The sequence below is a fragment of the Nycticebus coucang genome, chromosome 12 (assembly GCF_027406575.1).
Source record: "Nycticebus coucang isolate mNycCou1 chromosome 12, mNycCou1.pri, whole genome shotgun sequence".
Lineage (NCBI taxonomy): Eukaryota > Metazoa > Chordata > Mammalia > Primates > Lorisidae > Nycticebus > Nycticebus coucang.
Window position 1 is genome coordinate 63,745,713 of NC_069791.1, and position 14,170 is coordinate 63,759,882.

The following is a 14,170-nucleotide window of genomic DNA, read 5'->3' on the forward strand; positions in this document are numbered from 1 at the left end:
GTCCTGCCTTGAACCACCTCCTTCTGCCTTGTGGATGGCAGATGGGGTCAAGGCTTAGCTCCTACTGTGTCCCACTGACACCGCCCTGGTGGGACAGTCATAGCACCTTCTGCTGCCATGGACAGATGTTGGGGGGGTGTCAGTTCCCTGCTCAGCTCTACCAGCACCACATGGTGCCTAGTGGGGGAACAGGAGTGTGCCACCTGCTTTTGTGGGGCAAGCAGTAGGGTGAAAGATCAGCTTCCTGGGCAGCCCTGATGAAACTGTGGGGTGTGGTTTATCCATCATGTCTGGATTAAGTAGAGCTAGTGATTTTTCTGTTGTTAGGTCACTGTGAAGTTAGAGAGTGGTTTCCAAGACCCTTTTTACTTGTGACACTAATAGCAGGTGCAGGCATCCCCAAGACCACCCTTCAGTTTGAGGATTCACTAGAAGGATCACACAACTCACTGAAAACTTCTATATTCATGGTTATTGTTTATTACAGGGAAGGGAGACAGATTAAAATCAGCCAAGAGAAGAGTTGCAGAGGGCAGAGTCCAGGAGGGCTCCAAATGCACTTCTGCTTTCCTGGCAGCGGTGAGTGTCACTGTATGTAGAATGCTGCTGCTGAGCCTTGGTTTTCAGAGTCTCTATTGTGGCCTCTTCCATGTGGACATGCTGACTCTGCCCCCAGGCTCTCTGGGAGTTGAGCTGATACTCCATGGCCCAAAGCCCCCATCATAAATAACACTGTTGACTCTTAAGTGGTACTCAACGCCCCCAAGAAGACAAAGACACTCTGATAAGGCAGGGCATTCAAGGGCTTAGAGGTGGACTCCCAGAAACCAAGGGCCAAGGCCAGACCCCTCTTTGGGCACATCAGATTCTTTACTACACAGCCACCCTGCCCTGCCTGCCCCTTGGCCAGGGAAGCAGGCTTTTCCTGGAGATGCTTCCATCTGTGCCTGATGATGGGTTGGGGTCAGAGCTTCTACAGGTCTGTCCTGTGTATATGGGAGACAAGGAACCCAGAAAGCTCAACCCTGGTCACTCCTTGAGCCCCCAGGTCCCCAGCCTTCTTTCCACCTTCCAAAGTCTTCCTGAAGTTTGTTGTTACACCCATAGTTTAAAGTTGTAGGAGGGAGAAGCTGGGAGGAGTGGGCTCCTTTGTCTTGATGGAACTGGGAGTGTAGCCAGCTAGGGCACTGCAGGCACTGATGTGGGCATCTCACCTCTGAACCCACAGCTTAGTCAGTGTTCACCACCTACACAGGTGACCTGAGACAGTATCTTGTTTCCTGTGATGTTCCTGGCATTGTGCTCAATGTTTGTCGGACAGGCTCAGCCAGGTGTGGAGGACTCTGCACTGCCAATCTGGACAATGACCAGGGGTCCTCAGCCTTTATTGGAGGTTTAAATAGCTATACGTCTGTCGTCATCTGGCCTATGTGTCTCCTACTGGCCTATCTGCCTTTAGCATGGGGACCCGCAGGCTCTTAGGAGCTGTCACCTGGAATTGCCCATTCTGTTGCTAGAGATCAGGCAGTTGTCCCTATAATTCTCCTGTGGGACTGCTACTGGTGGGTGCCCCCCGAGGATGCTTATGGGGCCCTTGGGCCTAGAGAGTGTTCATGCAGACCCATCCCAGCAGCCAGGCAGGCCTCAGGTGTCCACTTGCCTTATGCAGTCTCCCTTTCCCCTGGAGGGCGCAGACAAATTAGGAGGCATGCTGTGCTGCCTCCTCATAGCCAGGTGCAGGGCCCAGCCTTCACCTGTTTGTTGGGGTCTGAGTGTACACAGGAGGGGGTATTGGGGCTGGGCTGTCTTCAGCATCTCTGTAACCTTGAGCTTTAGTCTCCTTGTTATTGTGTTTCCCCATTACTGCTCTTTGGGAGTGTCTGTGCCTTGGAGTGCCTGGCCCCTGCCCCATTGCCCCCTCTCTTTCATTGTGCTCATGGCATCTCACTTCCCTCTTGGTCCCTCTTGTGCTTTGGGTCTTCTGAGCAGCACTGATCATATTGCACCAAGAGGCAGAGCCCTTAGCCAGGTGCCAGGCGGGGAGGGCAGGGCTGGTGATGGAGTGGGGTTTGAGGCCCCTCAATCCCTGACTGATCAGAAAGCAGAAGTCTGAGGGAGGAGATGCTTGCTGGGTCTTAATCTTTAATTCAGTCTGTTGCTGCCCCTCCAGGTTCCTCCAAGGCAATGTCCTTTCTCTCCAGGAAGCTGCAGTGAGCCGACCCTCTAGGGCCCCAGCAGGGCCAGCAGGGCAGCATGGCCAAGCCCCGGCTCTTCCGGGTGTGGCTGGCTCTGGGGTCGGTCCTCATGATCCTGCTCATCATCGTGTACTGGGACAATGTGGGAACCGCCCACTTCTACTTGCACACGTCCTTCTCCAGGCCACACCCTCTGGGGTCCCTCCCCACCCCCAGGCAGGGGGAGGAGCTGGAGGTGGCTGCGGACGCGGAAGTGGATGAGTTTATGGACAAGCTGCTTAGCTCCGGTGTGAAGCAGAGCGACCTTTCCAGAAGGAAGACAGAGGAGCAGCCTCCTGTGCCAGCCTCCAGCCGGCCTGCGCTGAGCCGTCAGGAGGAGAGCGTGAGGGGCTATGACTGGTCCCCCCACGACTCCGGGCAGAGCCCTGACCAAGGCCAGCAGCAGGCCGAGCGCAGGCGCGTTCTGCGGGCCTCCTGCGCCAACGCCAGCCTGGCCTTTCCTACCAAGGAGCGCTCTTTCGACGACATCCCCAACTACGAGCTGAACCACCTCATTGTGGACGACCGCCACGGTGTCATCTACTGCTATGTGCCCAAGGTGGCCTGCACCAACTGGAAGCGTGTGATGATCGTGCTGAGCGAGAGCCTGCTGGACCAGGGCGCGCCCTACCGCGACCCCCTGGACATCCCGCGGGAGCACGTGCACAACTCCAGCACCCACCTGACCTTCAACAAGTTCTGGCGCCGCTACGGCAAGTTCTCCCGCCACCTCATGAAGATCAAGCTGAAGAAGTATACCAAGTTCCTCTTCGTGCGCGACCCCTTCGTGCGCCTCATCTCTGCCTTCCGCAGCAAGTTCGAGCTGGAGAACGAAGAATTCTACCGCAAGTTCGCTGTGCCCATGCTGCGGCTATACGCCAACCACACCAGCCTGCCGGCCTCGGTCAGCGAGGCCTTCAGCGCCGGCCTCAGGGTTTCCTTCGCCAACTTCATCCAGTACCTGCTGGACCCGCACACCGAGCGGCTGGCGCCCTTCAATGAGCACTGGCGGCAGGTGTACCGCCTCTGCCACCCGTGCCAGATTGACTATGATTTCGTGGGCAAGCTGGAGACGCTGGACGAGGACGCCTCCCAGCTCCTGCGGCTCCTCCGGGTTGACAGGCGCCTGCACTTCCCACCCAGCTACCGGAACAGAACTGCCAGTAGCTGGGAGGAGGACTGGTTTTCCAAGATCCCTCTGGCCTGGCGACAGCAGCTGTACAAACTCTACGAGGCTGACTTTGTTCTCTTTGGCTACCCCAAGCCTGAGAATCTCCTCCGAGACTGAGCCTGCGACTTCACGCGTCCCTCTGGGTTTGGCCTGCAAAGGTCGCGGTGTGCCTGTCCAGAAGCAGCTGGAAAACCCAGAGTCAACCCCACACACACTCCAGTTTTTTACATGACCTACGATTTTACGATCTGGACATCTTGTTTACTCCACTGCCTCTATTCACTGAGTACTGTGTTGATATTTTTTTTAAGATTAATATATTTCAGATATTTAATATGAAAACGTGGGAGGAACCTCTGGAGTAAAGTGTCCCTGCTGCCCTGTGTGCTCTCTCATGGTCATTCTGGTTCAGCGACACCTGCTGTGGGGAGGGTCTGGCCTTAAGGGTCCCTAGTTGTCATCCAAGGAAGAGAGGAGCCTGTGTTTTTACAAGGGTAACAGATAAATCCTTCAGAAGTGAAAGTTCTTTTATTAAGGGATGTATTAGAAAAGGTAAAGTTGTCAAATTTTCAGGGCTTTCTATGTGAGATCAAGTCCGAGGTAAGCTGGACTATGCAGTTGGGGCTACAGAAGCAGGGTTTCCAGCCCAGCCGTTCTTGTCAGTGTCTCATTTGAGTTGCGGCCATTAAAATCTGTGGTTAGCAGGAACGTGGATTGGCATTTGTCCCTGGAGGATGTTAGGCAGTGACATCCAACATCTCTGTGACGGAGGCTGGCTGGTGGGGTTGGCTCAGTGTCTTTGCCCTCAGGTTTGATGGGCCCCGACGTGGTGAAAGTGTCGTGCTGGTGCAGGAAGGTACCAGAGAAGGCTTTTTAAATATCTGCTTCAAGTTCCTTTGTAGTTCAGCCTTTTAACCTATAATCCATAAGACAGTGGCAGTCATTTTGTGGTGATGGGCATCATGCCTGGCCTCATCATCTTTGTCTGCAGTGTTTGGTCACTACTGCCCAGTCCCTAAACGGTGGACTGAACGTGCCCAGTCAAGACATTGTCACCCCACATTTTCTATGTGGAGTGTCTTCATTTCTTAGGCTCCAGGAGAGGCCTGAGGCCTCTGAGTGGTCATCCAACTAGGCCTCCATAGTGTTAGGAACCAGCTACCTGCCTATTTTTTTTTTTTTTAAGAGACAGGGTCTTTCTCTGTCAGCCAGGCTGGAGTGCAGCAGCAGCATCATTATAGCTCACTGCAGGGGCAAATTCCTGGCCTCAAGTGATCCTCCTGCCTCATCCTCCTGAGTAGCTGAGACTACAGGTGCCCATGTCTGGCTGATTTTTTCTGTATTTTGTACAGAGGGGGGCCTCAATTTTTCTCAGGCTGGTTTGGAACTCTTGAACTCTTTCAGCCTCCTGGAGTGCTGGGATTGTAGATAGGAGATGTGCCACCTTGCCTGGCCACCACCTTCCTTTTTTTTTTTATTTTTATTTTTTAATTGTTGGAGATTCATTGAGAGTGTACAGAACCGGGTTACATTGATTGCTTTTGTTAGTAAGGACCCTCCACCACCTTCCTTTTTGAAATTTCCCTTTCTTTCAAATAGTCAATAGCAAAGATATTCACACTTGAAAAGTCCAGTGTTAAAATAATTTCTGAAGAGCCATCCTCACTGTGACATCTGTTGGGTCCCTTTTTCCTTCAGCAATTATCTTTGGTGCCAGGGATGCTGCATTGTGTGGCCATTGCTGGTCACCGCCTGGACAAGGTGGCTGTGCCGTGGAGGATCTCTGCAGTCAGGTTGTGAGACCAGGCAGGAAACCACTGATCAGGGTCAGTGAAGTAGAACACCCTCAAGACGATGTGCAGAGTGAGCGGCTCCTGAAAGGTAGCCTTTGAGCTGGATCGGCAGGAGAGGTGAGACTCGGACCTCTGAGGTGGAGCGTATGACATCAGCAGAACTCGGGGTGTGTTTGTAAAGATGGGTGGTGACTGTGATTTGTGTTGGCATTTCAGCTCCACTCTGAAATCTGTGTCATTAGTGTCCTTTTCTCTGGTGAGGACACTGGATAGAGAGATGAGATATAGTGAGGAACTGAGTCCAGGTGGACTCCAGAGCCTGTGCACTTGACCACCTCCCTTGGGGATGGAGATGTGGTGGGCCTTGTGAGGGGAGAAGCAGAGAGTATAGTGTCTGTGGGGTCTCACTGACCAGCAGGCCTGGGAGTTGAGATTTCACTTAGCAGGCAGCAGCAAGCTGCTTGTGAGACTTGGATACCATGACATGGTGCCAGCCATGTGCACATACCTGCTAGATTCTTGGACCTGGTCGGGGCCACCACACCTGGGCCAAGATGTGCTGGCAGAGAAAGTCCTGGTGCCAGGGGAAGATGGCTCCAGGAGGGGGAGGTTTCAAGGGCAGAACTCGCTTCTTCTAATTCTGTGCCATTTCCCTAGTCCATGGTACCATATCTTATAGAGGAATTTGGCTATTTTCTTTTCTGCTAAAACAAACTATACATATTTTAAATTTTGGTATCATATAATCAGAAAATTCTACAAACTTAAAATTCCTTCAGTCTGTTCTCTGCCCTCCAGCTGTGGGGATCCATGCTCTCAGACAGCAATGATGCATCCTGGTTGGCTGACATGTGACACGTCATGGGTCTCTTTCCCATTTGCCTGGTGCCTGGAGCCATGCTGGCCTGCCATGGGCACTTGGTGACTATTCATGAATCAATGAATGAACGATGCCATCCGAGCCCCAATCCAGCCTGTGAGCTAGGAGGGATCCGTCCTTTTCTCCGAATATTCATCATGGTGTCGGGGGCTTGGGAGGTCTGGGGACTGCCCTAAAGACGTGGGACTTGGGATATGTTCCCTCTGACCTTTCTAAGCACCACATTATGGGGCTTAGAAGGTAACCGCTGTCCTTCTTGGGGAACCATAATGATAATGTATCTTTTTGTCCTCCTCTTATATTCTCTTCACTTTTCTTTTTTTTTTTTTTTGAGACAGAGCCTCAAACTGTCACCCTGGGTAGAGTGCCATGGCATCTTAGCTCACAGCAACCTCCAACTCATGGGCTTAAGTGATTCTCTTGCCTCAGCCTCCCAAGTAGCTGGGACTACAGGTGCCTGCCACTACACCTAGATATTTTTTGGTTACAGCCGTCATTGTTGTTTGGCAGCCTGGGCTGGATTCGAACCCACTAGCTCAGGTGTATGTGGCTGGCACTTTATCTGCTGGAGCCACAGGCACCGAGCCAATTCTCTTCACTTTTCACGGACACCTTTCCTTCTCCCAGAAGCAATGGGAACTGCTGTGTTCTGTGTCCCCTTCCACAGACTTGCCAGGAGGAACCCTGCCACCAGGGTCTGGGTGGCCATGTCTCTTCCTTTCCCTGTCTCCCATACCCAGGCAAGTGGCTATGAGGGCTCTAGCTGGGGTGGAGAGTGAATGCAGGGCAGCCTGGCCCTCGCTGGACTCAATTTTGTGGGGACTTAACTCTAGACCAGCAGCACCAGCCTTGTTTGTTCAGTGTGGCACCAAGTATGTCCCTGTGGCAGGACTTTGGGAACAAATTTATATCCCTAGAGCCTGCTCCTGAGGCATTTCTGGGAGGAAGCCCAGTTTCCTGGTGGAACTTTCTTGCCTCCATGTGTCTTCGCTTGCTCGGGTGGGACAGCAGCTCCGGGAAGCGGCATGACACCCTTGGCAGAGAGCTTGGGACAATCTGTTCTCATCAGTGGCTCCACCCTGAAGAATAACAGGCTCCCAAATATCACAGGGACCGCAGCCCCCGCCCCCCACCCCACCCCACCCCACCCAGGGATGCAAACACCATGCTAGGTCTGCTCCCAAGCAGTTATCCAGGGCAATGTTTGCTCACGTGTTTGTAAGCCTTCCCTCCTTATCTGCCCACTCACACCCCAACACCTAAAATGAGAAAAGGTGAGACTTGGATAGCATGATATCATTAACCTAAGAATGTTCAAATGCCTCTCCTAAAGAGAGCTGTGGCATGGAGACTTGAAGGAGACATTCTGTGTTTCATCTGCACACTTGTCCTCCCCCTCCCTCTCCCTCCTTGGAGGCTGACAGGATGCCTGCCAGGCTGGAGGATAGAAGCACCCAAGTGGTGGCTCCTGTGGTTGATGTAGATGGGACTCTGCCCCTTAGGACCTAGTGCCCTTTGTGGGGAATCTTTGGAAAGGGTTTTAAGGGGATGGAAATCCAGATATTTGGACTGGCTCTGCCCCTCCCAGAACAGCCCTCCCAAGACCAAGTCCAACTGCTGAGGGAAGTAGGGCTGTGTGATGCCAGCACCAGAAGCCAGGTACACCTGCACTTCTCAGGTGTGGGGACCAGTGAATCCCACTTACTTCAGTTAATTTGACTTGGATTTCTACATTTAACACACAGGATCCAAAGATAGGAATACACTGCCGTTTGATAAGCAAGGATGAAGAAGTGCCGTTGGTGAAGAGAGAAGCCCCACCACCCAGGATGGTGCTGATTATTGCTCATGTGGACACCAGGATTTATTAGCATGAGATTTTTAAATGTTTTCTTACTCTGCCAAGACCTGATGACAGGGGCAAAGATCCCTTACTGGGATACCAGTTCAAACCAGTAGGGAAATTAACTGGAGAATATGGGATGTTTTTCCCATAGGAATAATTTCTTCATGCACCATCGCGAGGGAAGCCAATGCAGAAGTGACACCTGGTTTGAATTCAACCCCACGTTTGTCCTGGGTGGCACTGATCGGGGCCAAAAGTCCTGCAGGCCTGTCTGAAGTGAACCCACTTGGCTGTCCTGGTGGCATCTGGAGAGTGTTCATCATTAACGGTCCCATCATGCTCCTCTGGCGAGGGTCTGTTGACTTTCACAGTGATGACTGGACACCGACTGTCTCATCTCCTTCTGCACTTTAGTCTTGGGTTTAGAAGTACTGATAAGAATCTGGCTGTGAGTGTGTGTGTTTGGAGGGGTGGATTTGAAAATTCTAGCTTAGGAGTCTGGGCATGATGGCTCACGCCTATAATCCTAGCACTTTGGATGCCTTAAACTTATGAGTAAGGAAAAAAATCCTAGCACTTTGGGAGGCCGAGTTAGGTGGATTGCCTAAGCTCAGGAGTTGGAGACCAGCCTGAGCAAGAGCGAGACCTCATCTCTAAAAATAGCCGGGCATTGTTGCAGGGTGCCTATAGTCCCAGCCTCAGTCCCTCCTATAGGAGGCTGAGGCAAGAGGATCCTTCGAGCCCATGAGTTTGAGATTGCTGTGAGCTATGACATCATGACACTCTACCGAGGGTGCCAAAGTGAGACTCTGTTTCAAAAAAAAAATATTCTAGCTTAGGGCTTTGGGGCAGTATTTGACCTGAACTCATAGAATCCACAAATGCCTCAATGCATTGGGGACAGGGCACACTTAGCCTGGGCTTAGGGATGAGTGGCCCTGTCCTAGACTGTGGAGACCAGACGACGTTCCTGGGTGTGGAGGAGGACACAGCACAGGCCCAGTGGTCAGCCAGAGAGTAGCGCAGAGTATCAGGCCAGCTGGTTTGTGAATACACTTTTTATACTTGCAGTCACTTTCTCTCTTTGATGGGAGCACATCTTCACACTAACAGAAAAGTTCCTACACACTCAAAACTTACCGCTCAGGAATAAGCTGTAGAACAAAGAGGCCTGGAGCTTGTATCTCACTTTGGGTTGGTTACGGGGTAGAAGATCTGCCAACATTTCTTGTGCAGTCATTTCTACAGCCATGTGACATGGCCTCCTCATGAGTGGTAGTTAAGTCTAAGTCAGTGCTTCTTAGTGCACTTGGAAATCCCTGGATAAAGTCAGGCGTTGTTTCTCCTGTAAGCGCCATCAAAAAACTCAGCCTTGCTTAGCAGCGATGCGCTGTGCCTCTGGGCTCCAGCTGATGTTTTGCTCATAATGTTTCAAGAGGTTCAGAGTGTGGCGGCTGCATGCTGCTCAAGCAGCAGAGGCCGGCCAGGCTTGTCCAGAGAATTCTCATAGGGCTCAAGAGAGACCAGATGAGAGGGACAGATCATGTGGAGCCTTACTGGATGCACGATGTCGGGGCCAGCATCTGGGCCACCCAGAGGCAAAGGGTAGGACAGCTGCCCCTTACTGTACGCTCACCAGCAAGACCCAGGGATCCGTGTCCAGGGAGCAGGACTGGCCAGCAGTGACTTTGTCCTCAGAAAAATTTAATTCGTATCAGGAAACTTGAAAATAATTTTTCATTTAGTAAAATAACAAGAGTAAAGCTTTTGGGGGTGGTTGGTTAGTTTTAAGACAGGGTCATGCTCTTTGACTTGGGCTGGAGTGTGGTGGCACAAGCATAGCTCTATCTGTGGCACCTCTGTCTCTAGGGCTCAAGCTACCCTCCTGCCTCAGCCTCTGAAGCAGCTGAAACTACAGGCATATGCCAATAAGCCTGGCTAAGTTTTCTTTCTTTTCTTCTTGCTCAGTCTGGTCTCAAACTCCTGGCCTAAGTTACCCTCCCACCTCAGCTTCCCAAATTACTGAGATTACAGGCCTGAGCCACCATACCTGCCATGCGTTTTATCATTAAGATGGCTAGAGTCCTGCTTAGGAAAATGGGTTTGTCATAAGAAAAAAAAGTTGGCCTTATAAGTGCATTTTCTTGGATGAATTAGGATAGTGGTGATGGTTTCAATTGGTGTTAATTTTAATTCTTTTAAAAATTATGGTAAAATACACATATCATAAAATTTACCATCCTGTCTAGTTTTAGGTATACAGTTCAGGAGCATTAAGCATATTTACATTGTTGTACAACCACCATCACCACCATCTCCAGAATTCTTTTATCCTCCCAAACAAACTCTGTCCCCATTAAACATTAATGCCCCATCTCCACCCTGTCCCCACCAGCTCTGGCACCCACCCCTCTACTTTCTGTCTCTGTGAATTCAACTGCTCTAGAGACCTCCCATGAGTGGACTCATATAGGATTTGACCTGTTGTGACTGCTGATTTCACTCAGCAGTACTCAAGTTTCATCCATGTTGTGGCAGGTGTCAAGATTTCCCTCTCTAAGGCTGAATGATATTCCATTATATGGATGGACCACATTTTGCTTATCCATTCAGTCATCAGTGGACACTTGGGTGGCTTCCACCTTTCAGCTATTGTGAGTAATGCTGCTATGAACATAGGTGTGCACATATCTGAGTCCTTACTTTCGATTCTTTTGGATATATACCCAGGAGTGGACTCGCTGGCTTGGGTGGTAATTTATGTTTAACTTTTTGAGGTACCAAATTGTCATTTCCTTTAATGGCCCAAATATTTACCTAGGATGATGTGAACATGGCAGACAGTAGGTACTCCACAACTGAGCTTGTATCCTTAAATCTTCTCACATGTATGATGCTTCACAACCCTCCCCTTGGTTAAGATCAGGTGTCCCCACATTGTCCCTGCCCTAGAGGGCAGATGTGTGTGGTATGGTGAGCAAGACACCATTCTTGAGGAGGAGCCCCTCCAACGACCCATGATGGGTGATGCTGGGCGGACAGCACCTGGCACCTCATGGTTTCTGGCAGAACAGTATGGTCACTCTGCTGTCAGAGGAAACAGGAACTGGTTAAAGAGGAGCACAAGTGTTTCTGTCTTTGCCACAAAAACACAAACCAGATGAAAAACTGCCAGAAAAACAGTGTCCTTCAGAAGCCAGCGTGGTGAACCATAGCTGATCCCACCGGCCTCCCTGGCCCAGAGCTTCTGCATTCCCACGTAGCTCCATTGTCCTTCACTCTTCACAGTTCCTGTGTGTCTGCCCCAGGCCCCAGGGTGGCAGGGGAGAGAGCTGACAACACCCTCCAGATCCAGGACACAGCCCTGTGCCAGGGTCCTTGTGGGGACAACAGAAAGAGAAGTGAGAGATCAAAACTGGCAAATCTAGGACGGGCTAGGATTTTGAAGTATGAATCTCTGTGCTGTCCCCACCTTGTTCCTGGGCTCCCACGAGCCCACTTGGAAACCAGAAAGAAACTGTACTCTTCAGAAAGCAGCCCAGTCAAGATGGGGATTCTGACATGTGGCTTTGGAATGGGTTTTCCTGGTGGGCAGAGCATGTGTGAAGGAAACCCAGACGCCTCTATGGTTCGATGCATGTCCCTATGGGGCAAGCTGATTCTTCTGTGAGCCTTTTTCCACCAGCTGAGTTTCTTCCCAGGAAAATTCTAGTGGAAACTCTGGCTTTGATGAAACTGCTTTTTACTTCAAAGACGTTTACAAAAAATTGGGGGCTTAAAAAACAATCTGGATGACATAGCTTTGCCATTTCAATTGGTTTTCTTCCAGAGTGTCTGCTTCCAGTAGGTTTCCAGAATACTTTGGTTTCAAAACTTTGGGGCACAGATTGGCAAAGTAGATTTCAGAGTGTTGGGTTTCAAAGTAGATTGGTTTTGAAAATGGTCTGGGCTTTTAAAAGATTTAGTTGGAAAAATCTGAATGTTTTGGTTCTAAAACATTCCAGAAACATCTCCCAGAGGCGAGAGCCCTGGCAGTGCATTGGGAACGGGGCTGGGTAGGGTGTCCTGGTGACTGGACAAGGCTTGGCAACCTGTCTCAGGCCTGGCCCCAGGCAAATGTATTTGAGTCTCCTTTAACTGGCCTTTCAAGGGGCATTCCTTCCCTGTAGCCCCTCAGCCTGGCCTCAGCTACACATCTGAGTCCCGCAGTCCCTGCCCACCAACGTCAACTCCAAGGAGAAAGCTGACTTGGAACTAGATACAGGACTTCTCAGAGAAGGACGATTCATACTGGTGGGACCTCTGGGATTTTGTGAAAGATTATTTTAAAGCCATGGGCTTGGGCGGTGCCTGTGGCTCGAAGGGTAGGGCGCCAGCCCCATATGCCGGAGGTTGTGGGTTCAAACCCAGCCCCGGCCAAAAAAAATAAATAAATAAAATAAAATAAAATAAAGCCATGGGCTAAACCAGAGGGATGGAATGGATTATTGGTACCATTTTCCTGAGGGGGAAGCTGAGACCCAGGCTGTGATGATTTGGGGAGGCTACACTGTTACCGAGAACCCAGGTGTTCTGATGCTAAGTCACTTTCCTCAAACCTTCAAGGGCTCTCGTTGGAGAGCTGCTGGCCATCGAGTCTTCCAGCCCAGGGACTTGTACCCTCATCCTAATCATCTCTGCACAGGTCATGTGTGGGCCTATTCTGGGGGGAAAATGGTTGTTAATAACTTCATTTTCTAAAAATCCATCCTAGGTATATGTTGTGTGACCGGAGACGCAAACGAACAGCAGCTTTGCCGTGGGTGTAAATTCGCTCCTGTAATTATTAAATTAAGAAACAGGCTACACACTATGAGATGGCATGTAGCGAAAATCTTTATTCCAGGTTTTGACTTTATACTCTTCTAGTCACGTAAACACTTAATCTATTATCTGTTATTTTCACCATTACCTCAATTTACCTATCTGAGATCAACTAAAAAGGAAATATCGTGTTACCACATCAACACAATCACTTTTGCAGTAAACATCTTCTAAACGCTGACTAATCTCTGGGCAGGTGGGTAAACAAAATCATAAAGAAGAAAGTAAACAAGGGGAACAGAGTTAATGGAAAAATATTTTCAAGCATTCACTGAGTTTACTCAGTATGAAGTAATGACTGTGTCTTCTCCTCAGGGCAGAGCACCTATAGACCTCTGACAATATGTTGTAAACATAAGTCAACCCTCTGGCCTGTATCTCTGAGGAAGGGCGGCATGCCCTTTGATCTCAGGCTTCATGGGGTGTACAGCTTCAGAGAAAAGACCTAAGGAGTTTACAACTCCAAAAAAGCCTAACTCTGCGTGTAACCCAAGGGGGTCCAAGTTTCTTAAGCCTCTGGAAGAAAAGCAAGTCATTTTAAACTCACACTGAATTCACTTTGTGTGCTTGATGTAGGATATGTTTATTTCTTTTTTTTTTTTTTTTTAGAGACAGAGTCTCACTTTATGGCCCTTGGTAGAGTGCCGTGGCCTCACACAGCTCACAGCAACCTCCAACTCCTGGGCTTAAGCGATTCTCTTGCCTCAGCCTCCTGAGTAGCTGGGACTACAAGCACCCGCCACAACACCCGGCTACTTTTTGGTTGCAGTTTGGCCGGGGCCGGGTTTGAACCCGCCACCCTCAGTATATGGGGCCGGCACCTTACCGACTGAGCCACAGGCACCGCCCAGGATATGTTTATTTCTAAATATTATCCTACAGGTATATGTTTTCTTCTACATCTCCACTTTAAAAACAAGTAAGAACAAAAACAAAAGCTTATCCTAATACAGGTTTGCAGTCAGTCAAATTCAGCTTTTAAAGAGTTAAGATCCTCTAAGACAGGCATCCTCAAACTTTTTAAACAGGGGGCCAATTCACTGTCCCTCAGACCATTGGAGGGCTGGACTATAGTTTAAAAAAAATAACTATGAACAACTTCCTATGCACACTGCACATATCTTATTTTGAAGTAAAAAACAAAATGAGAACAAATACAATTCACACCGCTTCATGTGTCTCGCGGGCTGCAGTTTGAGGACGCCTACTCTAAGAGAAACCCAGCCCTCCAGAGGCAGGACAGCCCCAGCTAAATTGCCCAGGGACAGTCTGTGACCCAAGACTAAGACAGCAGCTGACAGAGCCAGGCAGACCACAGGTCCCCACAGCACAGAGCCTGCATTGCCTCCCATGGGTGAGGCACCTCCTTGGTAGTGGTTTGTC

At 50.0% G+C, this 14,170-nt stretch overlaps 1 protein-coding gene across 8 annotated transcripts in view; it reads left to right on the plus strand.

Annotated features, from left to right (window-relative positions):
* CHST12 (carbohydrate sulfotransferase 12) overlaps positions 1 to 4,112 on the plus strand; it is a 29,686-nt gene extending 25,574 nt beyond the window's left edge. For 5 of the 8 annotated variants that reach the window (XM_053557436.1, XM_053557438.1, XM_053557442.1 and 2 more), the window contains exons 2-3: positions 488 to 579; positions 2,171 to 4,112. In XM_053557436.1, the coding sequence (XP_053413411.1) occupies positions 2,254 to 3,522 (1,269 nt within the window). In that variant the 5' untranslated portion in view covers positions 488 to 579; positions 2,171 to 2,253 and the 3' untranslated portion in view covers positions 3,523 to 4,112. Of the gene's footprint in view, positions 1 to 167; positions 580 to 2,170 lie in introns of those variants that run through there. The other 3 variants (XM_053557439.1, XM_053557434.1, XM_053557437.1) reach the window with 2 other exon arrangements.
* Positions 4,113 to 14,170: the final 10,058 nt, after the last annotated feature.